The 19,061-nt window shown below is 39.7% G+C and overlaps 2 protein-coding genes across 4 annotated transcripts in view; one reads left to right on the top strand and one right to left on the bottom strand.

Moving 5' to 3' along the window:
* MCPH1 (microcephalin 1) overlaps window positions 1-19,061 on the bottom strand; it is a 212,043-nt gene that overhangs the window by 98,355 nt on the left and 94,627 nt on the right. The gene's annotated exons all lie outside the window — the stretch shown is intronic.
* The window catches only part of ANGPT2 (angiopoietin 2), a 69,510-nt gene that overhangs the window by 26,971 nt on the left and 23,478 nt on the right, over window positions 1-19,061 (top strand). For 2 of the 3 annotated variants that reach the window (XM_019537501.1, XM_019537500.1), the window contains exons 2-4: window positions 4,711-4,866; window positions 8,555-8,676; window positions 13,910-14,142. In XM_019537501.1, coding sequence (XP_019393046.1) covers window positions 4,711-4,866; window positions 8,555-8,676; window positions 13,910-14,142 — 511 coding nt within the window. The remainder of the gene's footprint in view (window positions 1-4,710; window positions 4,867-8,554; window positions 8,677-13,909; window positions 14,143-19,061) is intronic. The other variant, XM_019537502.1, reaches the window with a different exon arrangement.

The raw sequence follows: 19,061 nt of genomic DNA, 5'->3' as shown, positions 1-19,061 counted from the left end.
GCGGGACCTAAACCTGTTCAGCCTTCACAAGAGAAGGCTGAGGGGGGACCTGGTGACTGTCTATAAACTCACTGGGGGGACCAGAAGGGTTTAGGGGAGACATTGTTTCCCCTAGTGCCCCCTGGCATAACAAGGAACAATGGACACAAGTTATTAGAGAGTAGATTTAGATTAGACATCCGGAAGAACTACTTCACAGTTAGAGCAGCTAAGAGCTGTAACCAACTTCCTAAGGAAGTGGTGCTGGCTCCTACCCTGGGGATCTTTAAGAAGAGGCTTGATGACTACCTGGCTGGACTCATTTGAGTCCAGTCTTTTCTCCCGCCCAGGCAGGGGTTGGGCTTGAAGATCTACAAGGTCCCTTCTGACCCTACTTCTATGATTCTGTGATTCTTTTCAAACACAGATGCATACTGAGCAGAGGTCTTTGCTTTAGGTCTATAAGGCCCAGGTCCTACATCCAGATTGATATTTATTTAAAATCCAACAAGTGGTTCACGCACAAAAATTATGTCTACATTTTTGTTTTTAAATAACATTAATTGTGCTAGTCTCCAGTCCTCTAGAGCAGTGGCTATTTTTAATGAGACTTTGCTAGTTTTGTTAGCACTGCATCTACTTCAAATTCGACAGTTCTTAGAACACTTAGATGCTCAGGTGCTGACTTACTGCTTTTTAAAACTGTAACATGCAGCAGGTACAGGGTCTGAGGATAAAAGCCTATATTGAAACCATTAGATCAGGGTGTCAGACTCACCCCTGCCTTGCCCTAACCTGTGGGCCAGATCTAGACCATAATGCTCCTTGCAGGCCAGATCTAGACTGTGGGGCTCCTTGTGGGAAGAATCCAGACTGCAGGGCTTCTCACAATCCTTCTCAAAGGTCAAATCTGGGCAAACAGTGGCAGAGGACATGGAGGTTAATACAGCTGTTGCTCACCCCCTCCTACCCAATGGAGTAACCAACATACCTGTTACTCCATGTCCCAGACTTAGGTGGCAAACCTGCCCTTGCTTGTCTCAGACTGTAATTCCTCGCCCCACTATAACCTGTGAGCCAGATGACACAGGTCCATGGACAGGATCCAGCCTGTTTGATACCCCTGCATTAGATCATACCAGTGCTGGGCTGAAGTCTCTGCTTCAGTGCATTGTAGTGCATCAAGCTACAAGAAAATGCTGGAATCTAGTAATAAAAAAGCTATGTTGCAATTTTGACCACTCTGGTGAAAAACTGTTGGTTTGAGCCAAATGATTAAAAAAACATTTCTGGAGTTTATTTAAAAATGTGTTTGTATATGTACAATGTTCTTAATCCAGACTATCATTTCATTTGTCACTCTTTGAAAGCAATTTCTTTGTGAGGCACGAAAGAAAAATGGGTTACTCACCGGGGTGGTATTTAGGGTGAAAATATCTGTGTCAATAGAAATGGTAATGTGTTAGTTTTGCCAATGAGAAGACAGATCTCTGTTGCTGAATAGTGTAACAGTGAATTAAACCATAAAACTTTTTTCTTGTTTCCCTGAAGCTGAGCAGCTTTTAGATAGTTAAAACAATTAATTTAAGTGAGGTACAAATATTTCATTTTAGATAACTTTTCATATCAGAGACGCATCAACCTGTTCCCTCATTTCCTGTCTTGCAGTTATGGTTTGCTGGCTTTGCATTTTAAGTAGCTTAATTCCAATTATTTTGTCAGTACTTAGTAATTGTTATCCATTATCCTGTTTGTAAATATGCATCAAGTTATAGCATGTTTCTTCTGAATCCTAGATGGTTCCAAAGCTATTGTAACAAGAAGTCTTACCTTGGAAAAGCTCCCAAATGTAGTATCTGCAAGGTATCTACTCGTATTACTGTTCTATGACAGAGGCCAGGTTGGATTCTCGCTCTGGGAAAGCAGCATTAGACTAATTTATTCTGCAGCCCTCCTTGTGTTAGAGTTTTACTGTTCACTAGGTACAGGATCAATAAGATCAATTTCACAAAAGGCAAAAAAATTACCTAAAGGTAACTAGAGTTTTCTGAATGTACTGCTTTTACAGATCGAGGCCTCATCCCTGCTCTAGCCACATATATTTCCAGTCTCTCTGTTTCAGACTAAAGAGGGTACTTCTCCTTAGAAAGGCCAGTGCAGATTGGGAGATCTGTTGTTTTTAACAATTTTAGGTTAGGAAACTCTGACGTAGACCTAATCACAAAAGGTTTACTTGGTTTACTATTCAATGCTGGTTTTTGCTGATATAGTTTATTCTGGTTTCTCAGGTTAGGGGCGGACATTAAACATAAACCAGTTTAAGTGATCAGAAACTTGTTTAAACCTGTAACAGAACAGATGTTCAGTGCAATTAAACCAGTTCAAAAATGGCTGAAACCGGTTTGAGATAAACCTGGTTGAATGTAGTATCAGACTTAACTGATTTGGCTCAAACCAGTTTATGCAATGTCCGTCCCAGACATCAGAGAAATGTTATACGAACAAGTGCCCTTTGCTGTTGATGTAACTAACATGTTAGGACTTCTGCTAGAGAATAATGTCTGCGGCATAAAAATACATCAAATCAATCACCCAACCAGCATGACTATCCCATAACATTTTTTATCAGTAGGTCTGGCATTCATTATGTTATTCTCAAAGACAATCTGTGAAAACAATATATTTGATCAGAGGAGGTTTTGTTAAGCCACCCAGCTCTCTCCTGTATTTTTTTTCTGCAAGAGGGAATGTTTGTTTAAGCTCTCAGAACAAATACTGATACTTAGTAAGGTGCTGCACAGACAGCAACATTTGTGCCAAAAGTCCAGAAAGAAAAACCTATCATCCGACCACATATTAGATCACAACAAACAGGAGTAATGCAGAAAAGAAGAAAAGATTTTTTTTTTAAATTACAAAGTATTGGAAAAAAATGCGACCTTTCTGCAAACAGATTTTTTTAAAATTCATTCTTCCTCAATGCCCTACACTGTATGGGTTCCTGAAATTTTGGAAAGCAGTTTGGATATGCTGACTTCTATTTGTTCCTGTCATAATTTTCAAAAAGAGTCCAATAGTTCTCAGTTCTTAACTAAGACGTTTTAAAATTATTTTATCCCTTTACACTTTACATTCCTCAAAATTTGAAAAAAACAATATATTCTATAGTTGGTATAGCACATTAGAAATCTATAGCTTTGCAAAGACTCCATTTAGCCTTGCAGCTATAAGATTCCAAGGGTTTTAAATAAGCTATGCAGCCTCCAGAATGGAATTTTTAAATGTCTGTTGGATTCCAAAGGAAACTCATTAATTCTTTTGATTCAAAAATATAGTTTTAATTTTAAACTCAGGTCTATAAAATTACAAAGGAAAACAAAGAAGCAGACAAAAATGTATAACAACTAATATTTCATATTCCTTTAATTTGGATTCCTCTTTTTTTAAAAAAAAAAAGGTCAGATTTTTCATTCTTAAAGGTCAAATTAAAGGCAGATGGTTTGAACCTTCAGGGTGATATATTTTATTTTGCAAATTCTAACTCAATAATAATAGATACAATAAACTACTTTTAGATTCTGAATATAATTTGATTAAATCCCAGTTTTTAAAAAACTTTCAACACTAGACAAATTAAGGCACACTGAAAAATAAGTTTGTTTCACTCAGCATATATACTTTATATGACTATTTCAGTAAATAAGACTCCAATTTAGTAAGATGCTTGAGCAGCTGCCCAACTTTAAATGTATTAATAATTTTTTTGACATCAGTAAAACTATCCAAGAGCTGAAAGCGAGCCCTAACATACCAAAAGAAATGTGCATATATTTTTGTTTTGGGTGGAAGGCTTAGTCTACAGATTTACTCCTATAAAGAAGCAAATATATCGAAAAACTCAAAATTTTAAAATACTTGCAGAAAATTGCTCATGAACAAGCTATAGTCCATGAGTTATTTGCATAAATTAGTCAGAGAATTACTGAATAAATTTAGGGAAAAATCAAATTGATTTCAGGCAATTCAGCAACATGAAGGGTTTCAATCTAAGTGAACCTTTCCTTACCTCTGGTCAGTTCCTTGAAAACATCTGCATGCTCTGTTTGTTACAGAAACTAATAAATGCCTTTAAAATCTATTTGGTCACGAGAGTAATTTCAGAATTAAAGGTTTTTCAACTGCTTTTACACTTCTACAAATGAGGTGTTTAGAGTCAGGAAAATGGTTTGCCTTGCTGTTACAGCTCTTTGGTTACTATATACATCATAACAAGCTTCTTTGAATTCTAATTGTGTGAGTAAAAGAAAGCTGCTGAAAATATTTCTGAAGTCCTGATACAGGAAGGTGACTAAACTCTTAGGCCTTTGTCTTAAGGGAAAAAAAATCTCATCACTGCTACTGTTTGCACAGCTCCTCTGGTGGTAACAATGGTGGGAGTGCTAGCATAGACTAGGTTCTAAAGAATTGCCAGTGTTTCTTCGAAGCCTGTCCAGAACAGGGGTTACAACGGTTACCCACAAGTTCCTTGCCTTTGTTTGTGCTCCCACTGGTGGAGCTGACCTGGTGTTAACAATGTTGGGAAATTCTTCAAAAAAAAAAAAAAAGAATACCATAGCCAAGGCCTGAGAGCAGATTTATCTAGCAAGCTTGCCAGCATGTTGATTGTACTCTTAAACCCCCCCCACACTTTTAAGGAATGCAACTATCTTCTCTCTTTCCTTCCCCACGTAGCTTGAGAATTACATCCAAGACAATATGAAGAAAGAAATAGTAGAGATCCAGCAAAACGCAGTGCAGAACCAGACTGCAGTAATGATTGAAATAGGCACAAACCTATTAAACCAAACAGCTGAACAGACTCGCAAATTAACAGATGTTGAAGCACAAGTAAGTAATGAATTTATTAAAATTGCATCTGAGCCCCAAAGAGCTGCCATGACACGTAACACAGTGAAGCACAGTTTTACAATTCCATAAAGCAGCAATGAGATTATAATTTAAGGGTTACAAGACAAGCAGGTTAATTCACAGCTGTATCATAGCCTAAGAGGATATTAATATTTGCTGATATAGAACCTCATGCCAAGACCACAAAAAAAAAATCAATAAAAAAAAAGATTCCCATTGACTTCAATGGGAACTGCAGCAGGTTCTTGAAGAACGTTGTTTTAGCAAGGAACTTTCAAATGTCAGTCATATTTTTCTTAAGTAAATAACTCACTTAAAATATCAATATATGCCCAAGCCTTAACTAAGTAAGAGAGTGATATCTAAAATGGGATTTCATGGCCTCTTTCTATCCTGACTCTGCTCTAAGTGGTTGGCCTATGAGTGCTAATAGTCATCACCAGTTAGGGTCTTGCATACATGGAAAAAATAAAATCTAAACAAAACAAAACAAAACAGCACTTTACTTTCAGCTCGGTGTGCCACTGCAACAAATGCAGTGCATGTCCAGAAGAGAAATCACATCGGTTTACGCGACTTGCCTAGCATCTGTATAGCTCAGGTGCTTCGGCGGGGCTTTTTGGTGCTTTTATCTAATTTAATCTAATTGATTGAATCAGGTACTAGACATAAGCACCAAAAAGCCCTGCTGAAGCATCTGAGCTATACAGGCGCTGGGGAGACAGGTCAAACTGACCTGATTCCTCTTCTGGTAAAGCGCTGCTTCCCTCCCCCCTCATCTCTCAGCACCCTTAGGCTAGGGGCAGAAATTACACATAAGCCAATATAAATGACTGAAGACCTGCAACACAACAGAAGCTCAGTACATGTAAACTGCTTTCAAAATGGCCAAAAGTGACTTAAGATAAACCTGGAGAGATGTAACATCAGACTTAGCTGATTTATGTTAAATCAGTTTATTGAATTTCTGTCCCAGATCACCTCCAGATTCAAATTAACTCACATTTCCTCAGCATCCCAGGAATGTTTTTAACCTCTCCCACAAACCTCTGCACTCCCCCCTTACAGGGTGGGCAACGTAGCTTTGATCTAAGCCGTCTGCTCCAGCAGAGCAGGGAGGCATGCTCTAGCACCCCCTGGCATCTTGCCTGGGCCACTGCAGGCATGTGGCTGCATTTCTGGTATCAAAAGTGAATGTCTTCACCTGCTTATTGGTTATTGGTTCAAACTTTGCAGCTTAGACTAACCTGAAAGATTGAATTGATTGAGCTTTGGGCTTTCTGACTGTCTGTACCTATCCTTAGCGTTTTCTTGAAAGCTCATTCTCTTCCTACAGATGCTGCAGTGGGATAATTGTAGTCATTTCCATGTTAAGGCACTACTGTAATGAGTATATCATTATGATTTCATGGAGGGATAAATCAAAAGGAGATGAAATGAGTGGGAGAAAGGCTGAGGAATTATGAAGCTACTGGAAAAGTAAATTGCAACATTTTTTCAAGTTGACTTCAATGTGAAAGTTCCACTTCAATTGTGGTTCCTTAAAGGAAATTAAAAGTTCCCATACTATGACACGAAAAACTTTCCAGAATTCCAGCATTGGTTAGAAGCCTCAAAATCAAATGACTAGTTTGTAGCTAAACAAGTTAATTATCCAAAACAAAAGATAAAGCTTGACACTTCATTCCCTTTATACATATTGTGACACAAGTTATTAAAAAATGAATTTAAAAAAAGCAGATCCTTTATAATTGCTTTAACTGAAAAGCATTTAAATGTCTGCTTGGCAGGCAGCTTTATCAGTGGCTGATTTTTTTTAATGCCTCAGCAAACAAAAAAGTGTTGATATATCCTACTCTTCAAGTTAATGATAAGTCTAATTGAAGGAAAATGTGTATTCTGTAGATTTCTCTTATCCTGGTGAGAAGATTCTCAAACAGATACTAAAATAATATATCCCATTTGATGTTTTATGTGTTCAAAATATTGTATAAATATTAACTAAAATCTTTACTACACAACTTGTTACATAAGTCATTCTGCATCTATAGAATGTACGTGGTTGACACTGGGTGTTTCTACACATGCACTTTACTGCACTACTGACAAATTAGCTCCACAGTAAAAAGTGTCACCATCTACACATGCACCCATATTAGGGTGCAGTAAATTAATTAACTCCATCGTAGGATAGTACCAATAGGACAAGTACTACCCTACAGCGGACTTATTAAGTGCACCAAAACACACACGTAGATGGTGATTGTGGCTGGCTGGGGTACAAAGGTGTATAGTGCAGGGGCTACCTGCTGGCTAGCCCTGCACTGTGGCACCCTTGTGCGCTAGCCATCCCTGACACCACCACTCAGAGTCTGGGGTGACTCCCCCAGGCCACCTGCCAGCCCGGGGCTACTCTGCCCCAACTCAACGTGAAGAACTGGCAGGCACATGTGCACACACTGCACTCTGGAGAAATAAACACAAACATCTTGAATCTACCTTTACAGTTTTACCATTAAAAAACACCATTTTTTTTGAAGAGGCTCAGTGGGCTTTTATGGGGGAGGTGGGGTTTGATAAGCTAAAAGAGAAATATATTTATTCTTTCAAAGCAAAGTCTTCCTGGACTTTACCTGTAGTTTTTGTTTAGGAAGAATATTATTACTGGAACCTTCTTTTGCTCCCTGAAGTTACTGGTGACTAGGTTAAGGGCTTAATGAACAACATAAGGAAATTAACCAAACAATTGCTGTCTCAAGGACACTTAACTTTGGCAATAATTTTCAATTACACCTCAGTGTGAAATCATGTCCTGAATGACTGTTTAACACAAAGGATGTGACTAATCAATTCTTCCTGTCTACTAAAGCCAAATTCTGATGAATTAAAAAAGCTGTTTTGACACAATGAAAAAATATTTTCTAGAGAACATGCATCAAAATGTAATGCAAAGTCATCTCCCACTTCAAATGATATCATTGTTTCTGCATTAACTGATAGAATTTTGGAGTAAAAAGGGGATTTGTGTAAATTATTTCCTTCTCAGAACTTAAACTGTCAAGTGAGTATAGCAAAAAATGTGTTTGGTAAACACTTCATCTAATTCAAACATTAAAAAATATATTTCCTAAGTTCACTGGCACCACTGCACTCAAAGAGAAAAATCAATGATTTCACTGGGGCTGTGATTTCACCTGGTTATACTGATATATGTAACATTTATTTCAGTACCAGAATAATAAAAATGTTGCATATGAAATTATTTTTTAATGAACTAATACCATAATTTCTGATACTGATGTTGTTATCTAATAAACATAAAGGGAAAAAATATGTGACAACAGCTTAAAGACAAAGTAATTTTGAACGTTATTCACAAATGTGGTGTACCATTAAAACACTGCCCAAGATGACTTGAAATATAGATCACAGTATTATAGGTTTATTTGTTCATTACACAAATATAATTCTGAGCACTTTTTACAATGATACTATATGCATTCATGCCCAAATTGGTACTGTGTGCATGCATGTTTGTGCATACTTATTTTTTTCAAATATTTTATTTTCTATATGTGATAACCACTGAGTTTAAAAAGTACAGTTAGATTAGACTTCACCATTTTCAGAGATGCCTATATGTTTGTTGTTGTTTTTTTAAACGTAGGTGTTAAACCAGACAACAAGACTTGAACTTCAGCTTCTGGAACATTCTCTCTCAACAAACAAGTTAGAAAGGCAGATTTCAGATCAGACCAATGAGATAACCAAATTGCAAGAAAAAAACAGGTAATATTGCTGTACCTATCCAAAGATTTCTCTGCTAAATTGTCTTTTTTTAAACAGTTTTAGGCATTTGCTTGTGGGAAAACAATTGTTTCAACCAATTTGAGAAATCCTTACTTAATGAAGAAATAAGCTACACTCCTGTATTTTATAAACATAAAAAGCTAGAATGACAATATAGCTGAGAAAAACAAACAAAAATAAAATTGGAACCATATGTAATGTCTAAAACAATGGTTCCCAGACTTTATGACCAATGGAACACTGTCAAGCTTTACATTTCTTGCAGATTTCCATTGACCTGTGATCATACTTATCATAGCATTTAGAAACCAATGATTTAAAATATAAAAATAACAATACTTGGCAGGATCAGGTAAAATAAATTAGCTGTAGCCAACTATTGGCCTTGCCCAATACAATTAACTCTCCTCATCCCCCTCTCCCTAAAACTGCAAAACATTGTCAAAAGGAAAAAAAAGTGAAGACCTGCAATGTAGAAGTAGAAATTCTGTTATGCCCTAATGACAGATTTAGTAAATCTGATTATATTATGAATGATGGGTTTAATTCATGAATTGTTGTTCTTCAGAATGTAAATGTATTGTGTAAATACAATTCCTCACTTTGCTTTACTTCCATATGTAAGAGTATTAGAATTAGCCAAAAATTTAATGAAATCTTAATTTTGGGCAATGGATTGGTTTCAATGGGGGCCTTCTGCTCTGTATACTACCCAAACATTTTTAAATAGGAAATTATTAGTTTTCCCCTGTGATCAATAAAGGAAATACCATCTGTTTTCATGAAATCATAAATGCGCCAAAGTTCAGAGGTCTGTTTTAGGATGAAGATAAAAGCATTACTGGGACTAAAATAAAAGTATTATCACACAGAGCCAATGTCCCCCCCATTTCCCTCTGCTCCATCTCCCTGAATGTTATCTGGAAAAAAACCCCTCAAAATGAGGTCACTAATGTATGTAATGTCATTGTTTTTCAAGCAAAATGTTGCATTTAAGGGGAAACAGGACAGCTACCATTTCACGGTAGTTCCCTTTGTGAATACACATGATCAATTTTTTTTCTTGATCGTTACATTAGTTATTGACACATAGTAGCATGCAGTTTAAAAACAGGCTGGAACACTTGTTTGGATAAAGAGGACACAACTTTATTCAATATAACTTAGCAAGATACGAGGGCAACTGTTGTTAGCCTGCAGCCCCTGTCATTCAGATGGATCCTATGCCCCAAGTGGCCAGTCATCTCTGAACTAATGACAAGGCTATGGCATAAAAGCTTGACTGCCTGCCTTACTGTATGAGGCTTACAGCCAAGTATAACATCGACACTTAAAAAGACCAGACAGGTGAACCACATGTTGGTGTAAACTGTCTTAGGCAGTTCCATGTGATACTGTCACATGAAGGTGGATGTTGGGAGCACACTATAGTAAAAGCTGCCTTAACTGGCACCTTACAAGCCAGCGTGCTCTATTAACTGGCACGCAGGTTTATAAAATAAAAGCGAAACCAGAAGTGCCCACCGTGGCACTTCTGGTTTTGCCGAGCCCCCACAACCTGGGGCAAAGCAGCCTGTGCTGCTGAGCCCCCATGGCCTGGGGCATAGCAGGCTGAGCGGGGCCTTCCTCCCTGTCCCGCGGGGCCTGCGGGAGGGTTGGCAATGCGGCAGGTGGGTGGCAATGCCCCGGACATGGCAGGAGAAGTGGCGGCCCGAACAAGCAAAGATGCCTGTTCGGGCCACCCAATTAACTGGCAAATTTTGTTATCTGGCACCCCTCATTCCCCATGGGTGCCAGATAACAAAGCTTTTGCTGCACTTTTCTTGTCGTCTTAAGGGAATTTTTTTTTCAAAAACCATGCTATTTAACAACCCATATTGAATCGTCAAAAATAACTTGGCACTTAGGAGTCCAAGCCGAACTCATTTTCAATGAGATGTAGGCTCTTTTCCAACAACTGTTTCACATAATATGCAGAAAATGACCTTGAAGCAGAGACTCTTCCTCTGTGACTGCCCTATTTGTGAACGTAATAAGTTTTGTTCCTTCTTGCTCTCCCCAAAACAGCCAATAACTTGGTGAGTAAGGAACTCACCAGGGAGATGCTAGATTGAATCCTATTACAGGAGGGGGCTGAACCTGGGTTTCACATATTCTGTGCAAGTGCTCTAACCACTTGCTTCCTCAACTTCCATTTATGGCCACTTTTTAAAAGAAAGTGGAGGTCCTAGAACATTTTTCATGGACTCTGATCTGGTAATGCCTACTGAATTGACATTTTCAGGGGAGACTGGTAGAGAAACACCTAGGTTTTGAAAACTGATTATACTTTTCAGGCTGGTACTGATCTACTCAGCCTTGTCAAGACTACTAATGAGCACCTGCAGAAACAGAACTTTCAAATAAAATCCTCATGTGCACTGAAGTTTAGGCATCTTTAAGGCTAGGCAGCAGTACGGCTGCATGAAATTTAGGCTGCTGTTTCATTTTGGAGGTGTTTCAGGCCATTTTGGAACCCGAAACACTGAATCCAAATTGAAATCGAAGCCTCCAAAACAGCTCCAAAATGAATCAGAAGGCTCTGAAAGATTTTGGAAATGTTCCAGAGATTTTCAGTTTCGGAGTCGGTCTTGCAGGGAAACAAAAACTAAGAAAAAGGAGAGGAAAGAGCATGAAAAGACTGCTCTGATATTGGCATGTAGCTCCTGGTTCGATTCCCCAGCTCTCTGATTGCTTCCCCCAGGTCTCTGATCATTTCCCCAGCTCTTCCCAGGCGGTGTGGCCGCCCAATCCAAGTACATGGTTTCAGCAGACTGCTGCTGTACCCTGTGGCCAGTGGCAGCCACTTTGTGCAGCCCACATTGAGCACTGGGAAGACTGTGGTGCTGCCACTGGCCCCAGCCTGCAGCGGCGGCCTGCTAAAACCCAGCGCACAGATCCGGGGATCCACGCCCCCAAAGAAGAGCTGAGGGAATGATCAGAAAGCTGGGGAATTCAGCTCGGGAATTGAACAGAGAGCTGGGGAATCGAGTCAGGAGCTAGGGGAATCCCACTTTGATTCCCCAGCTCCCTGATCACTACCCCCAGCTCTTCCCAGACAGTGCAGACCCCCAGATGATGTGGGATGATGGCAAGCTGCAATGGGCTATTCCCCCAGGTGGCGGTGGCAATGTGCTATTTCCCCAGTTAGCAGCAGCAGCCTGCACAGAACTGGGGGCCATGTCCCCCGGGAAGAGCTGGAGGAATGATCGGAGCTGGGGAATTGAACCAGGAGCTCTGGCTGACAGGTAAATGTGCCCCAGCTCCGGGACAGTGTGCGGTGCCCCGTTCAGCTGCGCTGTACCCATGCGATGGTACAGCTGCCTTGTGGGTGCCAGGAGGGGAGAGGAATTGCCGCTGCCCCGCGCTGAGTGAGGGAGCTCTGCCACAAGCTCTCAGAGCACCTAGTCACCGCTGCCAGAGCTGTTGCGTGCGTGGCTTTCTTTTTTTTAAAAGCTCCACACTCACCGGCTGCGGAGCATGCAGATGACAGCATGCTGCTGCTGCCGGCTGGGGCCAACGCCAGCACCCAAGTCTCCCTGGTGGAGCCTGTGCCGAGCACCAGGAAGAACCTAGTGATGGCACTGACCCCAGCTGGCAGTGGCAGCCTGCTATCATCCTGCACGCAGATCCAGTGGTCTGTACCCCTTGGGAGGGCTGCAGAGCTATTTCAGATTACGCCTGGAGGTGCAGCTTCCGGATATGCATGCAGGGTGTCAGTATGCTGCTGCTGCCCGCAAGTGATACTAGTTTTGCTCTAAACAGTTTGAGGTGCAATTTCACAAAAAACCCTGCACCTCTGTCCTTGAAACTTGGTGGGGTTTGTGCCCTAAGAAGGGGCTACCATCCTTGCAATTTTCATCCAAATCAGGCAAGAAATTACAAAGTTATAGGCATTTCAGTGATTCCCCATGATAGCCTATGGCCAAAACAGCATCAAAACTCTGAAACGGATTTTGCCAAATTGAAACGGGACAGTAATCCGAAACACTGATACAAATCACTATCCCTCAGAAATGCCAAATCCAAAATCGAAACAAAACATTGTCATTTTGCATAACACTAGGCAGCAGGCAAACAGTGATATTCCAGATCTATCCACTGGATGTTGGAATAAAGGACTATCTACTATCTAACCTATCCCAATGAAAATGTGTTTCTTTGTAACTAAAATACAAAATTATCTTAGGCTCACTATTGCTACTTTATTGTGTAATAGGATAGCTTTTTGATGATCAGATCATGCAAATAGCTCATTCTATCACATCTAGTCCATCAGACTGATCTTAGTCATGTCCCAAGTTCCCACAATTTCAATTTTCTAAGAGCTAGGAGTAAAGACACCCATTATTCTTCCTGTATCCACACCTACTTGATATGCAGCAAAGGTAGCATATTTTTATTTAACCAGTTTAAATCCCCACATTGTTAAAAGAATCATCCTGAAGGGGCATTATGAGGTAGAACAAATTATTCCCAACATGAATAAAGCATAAGTGTCAAACCTCAGGGTTCTATTTTACTTGTAATAGTAAATAATTTGCAGAGAAATCTAAAAGTAGCAATAACAGAGAGTTTTCTCCTACATCAAAGACATTTTTTTTTCAGTCAGAACCATATGTGTATAGTACTTTTAATTTTTAAAGAACATTAACTCAAAAAAATTTAGGGAGATGTTTTGACATTTGTATCTGTTGCCTTGCTATATTTGTGTGTATTCCCTGAAGGTTGTATCTACCATCTTACTACAAACAAACATCTTTACCCAATGGAAGCAAAATAAATACTGAATTTTAAAAGGTCACTATATTTTTCTACTACAGATACCAGACCAGAGACCACAATATCTTTACTAAAACATGGAAGAATTCAGCTAAATACTAAAAGTGTTACTTCTTTTCTAACAGAAAAAGATCCAACATTGCTCATCCTTTAAAAACATTTAATACATAGCTATATATATTAATGTTCAACATACACTGAATTAAGTGCAACTCACAGCATTCTACATACCACGTGTATAACTTCTCTGCAAGTTATCTTCAGAAGAAATCAAAATAAAACTCTTTTTATAAAGATGGAAAAAACTTTTGCAACAGGCTCAATACTCTTTTTTGTCAGCTATAAACATAGAAATACTTTGTTGAGACCCTAACTATATTATTTTTATTAGTCTTCTAGAAAAAAAAGTTCTTGAGATGGAAGACAAGCACACACTTCAGCTACAGTCAATAAAAGAAGAAAAAAATCAACTTCAAGCATTGGTATCAAGACAAAATTCTATAATAGAGGAACTAGAAAAGCAGTTAGTCACAGCCACAGTAAACAATTCAGTTCTGCAAAAACAGCAACATGATCTGATGGAGACTGTTCACAACTTGCTTACCATGATATCTACACCAAACTGTAAGTAAAGCACAAATATGGGTAGTCTGTATACCATTAGATGCTGGTCTGTCAAGTAGTCACTTTCCTGCTTCAGCACCTCAAAACCACACTTTATTAAATGAAGAGTTTAATTGTTCAATTCACTATATGATTTAAGATTTATCCTGAAGAGATAATTCCATTATCCAATGAAAAAATAATCTATACATCTGTTTTCAACAATACCTGGTTTATCTTCCATTATTTATATTGCTTAGCTATGCCAGCCCAGTTCTCTTAATCCGAAAAACTACAGGGCTGTTAAATTTTGAGCATCTCATGTGGCACTCAGACATCTTACAGCACTATAACACATCCTTACAGTCAAACAGACTCATTAGACATCAAGATGAACTGCACAGCAAGGTTTGTTGTTCCTCTTTGGCTAGGGACACACATTCAAAAAGCCTGAGCCTGAATTGATTCAATCTCTGCAAGTTAGTCGAACCTGGCTAGGCTAAACCAGTTTGTAACAGTAAAGACATCCCCTTTGGACTGAAGAAATGCAGGCATACGTCTGCAGTGGCTCAGGCTAGAAGCTGGGGGGAGGGTATTAGAGCAGTCCTTCCTTCCCTTCCACGGTGCTATGGGGGAGGGTGGTAGAAAGGGAGGTCATGGCCAGGCCCCAGGAGGATGCTCTGATTAGGGACGGGACAACCCTCCTCCCCACAACTGTTGATAACAGAGAATTGAGTTACACAGCAGGGAGTTACACCGGGAATTGTTAGCATTTATCACCCCGTCAGCAAAACAACAGCCTCTTTCATTAGCTCAAGCTTTTCTTAAACAACTTTTTCCAAGGAAGGAATGGAGGGACATTACCAGCTGGTCTGCTGATTAGCTCCAAAGAGCCCTACGCTCACACTGTCCTGTCTGCCTTTGTCTTGTCTTCCACCGCACAGACCGTAGCCAGCATGTGTTATGTTAGCTAATGCTGAGAGGTGTCTGTGTAAGGCAGAGGGGAGTAGGATATCCCTGCTTGAGCAGGGAGTGGTGAGGGGGGCGGGGAGCGGGAGACAGCCAGGCAGACCTTGCTGTATCTGCAGTCTCTGCCAAAGCTGCAACCGGGGAGCAGAGGGGAGGGGTCAGCACTCCTGGGCTAGAGCAGAGAGCAGAGCCCTGCCAAGAGCTGCAAAGTAGCTGGGATGCTGGAGGACTCTGATTTAACTCAACTCAGGAAGGGGTCTGGGACAGATATTGCATAAACCAGTTTGACCCAAATCAGTTAAGTCTGATATTACATTCAAACTGGTTTATGTGCACTGAACATCTGTTCTTTTACAGGTTTAAACCAGTTTCTGATCACGTAAATGGGTTTTATGTGTAATATCTGTCCCTAGCCCACTTAGTTATTAAGGCTAGGGACAGAAGTTACACATGAACTGGTTTAAGTGATCAGAAATTGGTTTAAACCTGTAACAGAACATAAATTCAGTACACATAAACCAGTTTCAAAATGGCTGAAACTGGTTTAAGATAGACCTGGTTGAATGTAGTATCAGACTTAACTGACTTAGGTCAAATCGGTTTATGAAACTTCTGTCCCAGACCTCTCCCTGGTTCAAGTTAAATCAGAGTCTCTCAGCATCCCAGCATGCTCTGCACCCCTGGGCTGGGCTGTGCTGTATCCTCCAGAAAGCAGGGCTGGCCCCGGTGCTCTGCTCCCAAGCTGGAGCAGTGAGGGCTAGCTCACTTCCCCCCCCCCAACACAGGCAAAACCTGGCTGAGGTTTAGGGCCAAGGAGGGGGTTAAACTCCCTTCCCCCAAGTACAGAGCTGCCCTACCCTGCTGACTTACTTATTGCTGGCTGCAACTGGGGACTACAAATCCCAGAGTACCTGATAAGCAACCCTGCAGAGCCCTGCTGCTGTGTCTGTGGAATTCAAATCCCAGATACCTCAGGGACAGCAAGAAGAAGAAATGAACTCACAGCTAATGCTGGCTACATGCCAGAAAGCCATGCTCTAGAGCCCCCCAGCTTCTAGCTTGAGCCACTGCAGGCACGTGGCTGCATTTTCGTGAATCAAAAGTGAATGTTTGTTCATTTGCTTATTGGTTCAATCTTTGCATCTTAGACTAACCTGCAAAGACTGAATCAATTCAGCCTCAAGCTTTTTGACAGTCTGTACTTAGTGAGGATCTACTTGGCAGGCTGCCTCTGTCTCCTATCATTGCTCCTCACCTTCGATGAAGTAGGGAAGCAACAGAGATAGAGAGGGAGCAGTACTGACCCAAACCTCCCTCACCAAGATCACAGCATGCAACTTGGGACTACAGACCCAAGATTCAACAGACTACAAATAGCACCCATGCAAGTACACAGCTTTTGTACATTATACACACACAGTACAATGCTACAACTCAGCGCCTCCTACTTAACTTCCAGACACCTCAAATGTCAAGTATTTCAGCATCTCAGATGCTCCTAACAGCCTCTAGTACCCCTTCACCTACCTCAACCAAGCTAACAAGTTTGGGGCAGATTTATGTTCTAGCCACTGCCATTAACTAAGAAGGATGCATTGGTCATAACCTGAAATTTATGACTACTTGCGTGTTATTTCCAAATATAGCAAAGTAGCTAATTTAATCATTTTCATATCTTGTCACATATGGAGCTGCAACAAAGTGGTCAGCTATGGATCTAAGCATGAAACCCACGAGACTATAGAAACCTTGTCCATTAGGTTCACAGGGATCAAAACCACTATGGAAACTTGCTGAAAAGTTTTTTGTATAATTGAAAGATAGGAACAGATGACTTCAGTATTCATAACTCATATACACATCCATACACATAAGAATAAAATATGCTTACAATTTTTTCATTTTACCATTTTTTTTTTAGGTTTAGCATATTTTTAAAGTTGCTGCCTGGAGAAGAGCACTCAGTTTATTAAAGATAATTTTACATTTAAAAAACAAAAACCCCTCGATCAATAAGAACATATTTATACTGCCCCACTATTTTCTACTTTTCATTTAGTGTGGATAATGAAACTATTCTGATGTAGTTAATTGTTGATTTCACTTCACAATTCTTAAGCGCTGAGCACAATACTACTAAGTGTGATTGCAAATACAAAGGATTTATTTTTAAAATCACAAAAAAAAGCTTTTCAAAGCCTTCAAGATGCATGATTTTGTAATTCTTTAAAAAGCCAATTGCAACTTTGTGTTTTGATCTCAACATAGGATACTACCTCCTTAAATATCATTCTTAAAGTAGTACACATTCCTGCTGATGTTATCTGTTATGTTAGTGCACAAATAAGTAAACAAGTCAGTGTTGGCTACCACACTATTAAATCAAGAATGGAAAAAATAATGAATGTTTGCCAAAAAGACAAAATTAGCAGGGAAAGCGTCTAACACAGTTTACAAACAATAGGGTGTGGAAAAGTCATTAAAACATTGAATGTGTTATTTTTATATTAGAAGCAAACTATGTAAACAGGTACATTGTTAATAAACAAAGTGAAAAGCCTATAATATTGATCAAGTATTACATGTATACATTTCTAGAGCACCTACCAGTGTAATATTTGGTTATATTTCTCTGTCTGCATCAAAATAGCCAGCATTTACTCTACTACCTCCACACTGAACCTACCTATAAAGGGTCACATACAGATAACCAGCCACCTGGCTAAGTGCTGGAAACTCTAAAAACCTGAAGTTAATAAAATTCTGAGCAAAAAAGGACAAGTTTTATATTATTCCTTAATAGGCTTATATTTAGAAGTATTCTTTACATGAATGAATTCCAGAAAGTAAGGATTCCTTACTGAGAATCCCCCTCAATTGCAGTAAGCATCAGCTCTGTACACAGAGATGAAATGTTCTTGCTCAGTGCCAAGACCACTAACCATAGTAGGGCACAGCCCCCGGTATACCCTTTGCATTACAGTAGATGATTTTTGACAAATATGCAGAGAAGTATGAATAGACCCAATCCTGTGTAGAAGGAATGTAGTCTCTTCACTGAGGGGCATTATGCTTTGAATTCCACTTAATCAAAAGAAAATATATTTTATGGTATATCTTCCTTATCCAAAGTTAACCTATTCTTAAACTGAAATAAGTTAATACAGTAATGATAAACACACATCTACCTGAAAGGCATCTCCATGTTATCATCATGAATAATGCAAAAACAATGTAAATACAGGAGTATAGATATCTTTGTGGATGTTAATTTCATGTAGGTCCAGTGAGGACTATGGGGAATTCAAACTGCTTAACTGAGGGAAGAATTATATTCAATTGTTTTTTTTTAAGTATACAAATATATTAAAAGGAAATGATACCTACCAAGCAGACAAGGTTCTTTGCATGAATCTGATATATTTTATTAGACCAACTTAAATAGTTGGAAAACAATTATTAAGCAAGCTTTTGGGTTCAAAAACCCTTTGTCAGGCTAAGGAAGTTTCAGCAGTTGGTGTGTGCTCTTCCTAAATGGAATGAAAAGTAAAGGAGCCAGAGGCTGGTCTGGTATGCATGCAAGACAGGTAATCAGTGAAAACGTAGACTGAAGAGTCAAAGGGTGAGAGACAGGTGGGGCCGGGAGGGAGTGGAGGGGGGAGAGAGAGAAGCGGGATGAATAATGGAGAGGTACCTGGGGAGTTGGAGTCAGATGTCAGGCAGGCTATAACGTGTCATAAATCCAATGTCTATATTTAGTCCATGATTTTTAGTATCCAGGAGGTTGATGAAGTGGAGTTCATAGGTTCGTCTCTGGGAGGTGTTTTGTAAGTTTCCTTTGAGGACCAGGACTGAGAGATTGGAGAGAGAGTGGTTATCTTGTGATTGATGGCAGTCACTCATCATGGTGCCCTGTGACCAGTGGGGTCCCTCAAGGCTCTGTCCTGGGACCCATCCTGTTCAACATCTTC

The sequence above is a fragment of the Crocodylus porosus genome, unplaced genomic scaffold, assembly GCF_001723895.1.
Source record: "Crocodylus porosus isolate Cpor-Errol unplaced genomic scaffold, CroPor_comp1, whole genome shotgun sequence".
Classification (NCBI taxonomy): domain Eukaryota; kingdom Metazoa; phylum Chordata; order Crocodylia; family Crocodylidae; genus Crocodylus; species Crocodylus porosus.
This window is presented reverse-complemented; position numbering and strand designations above follow the sequence as displayed.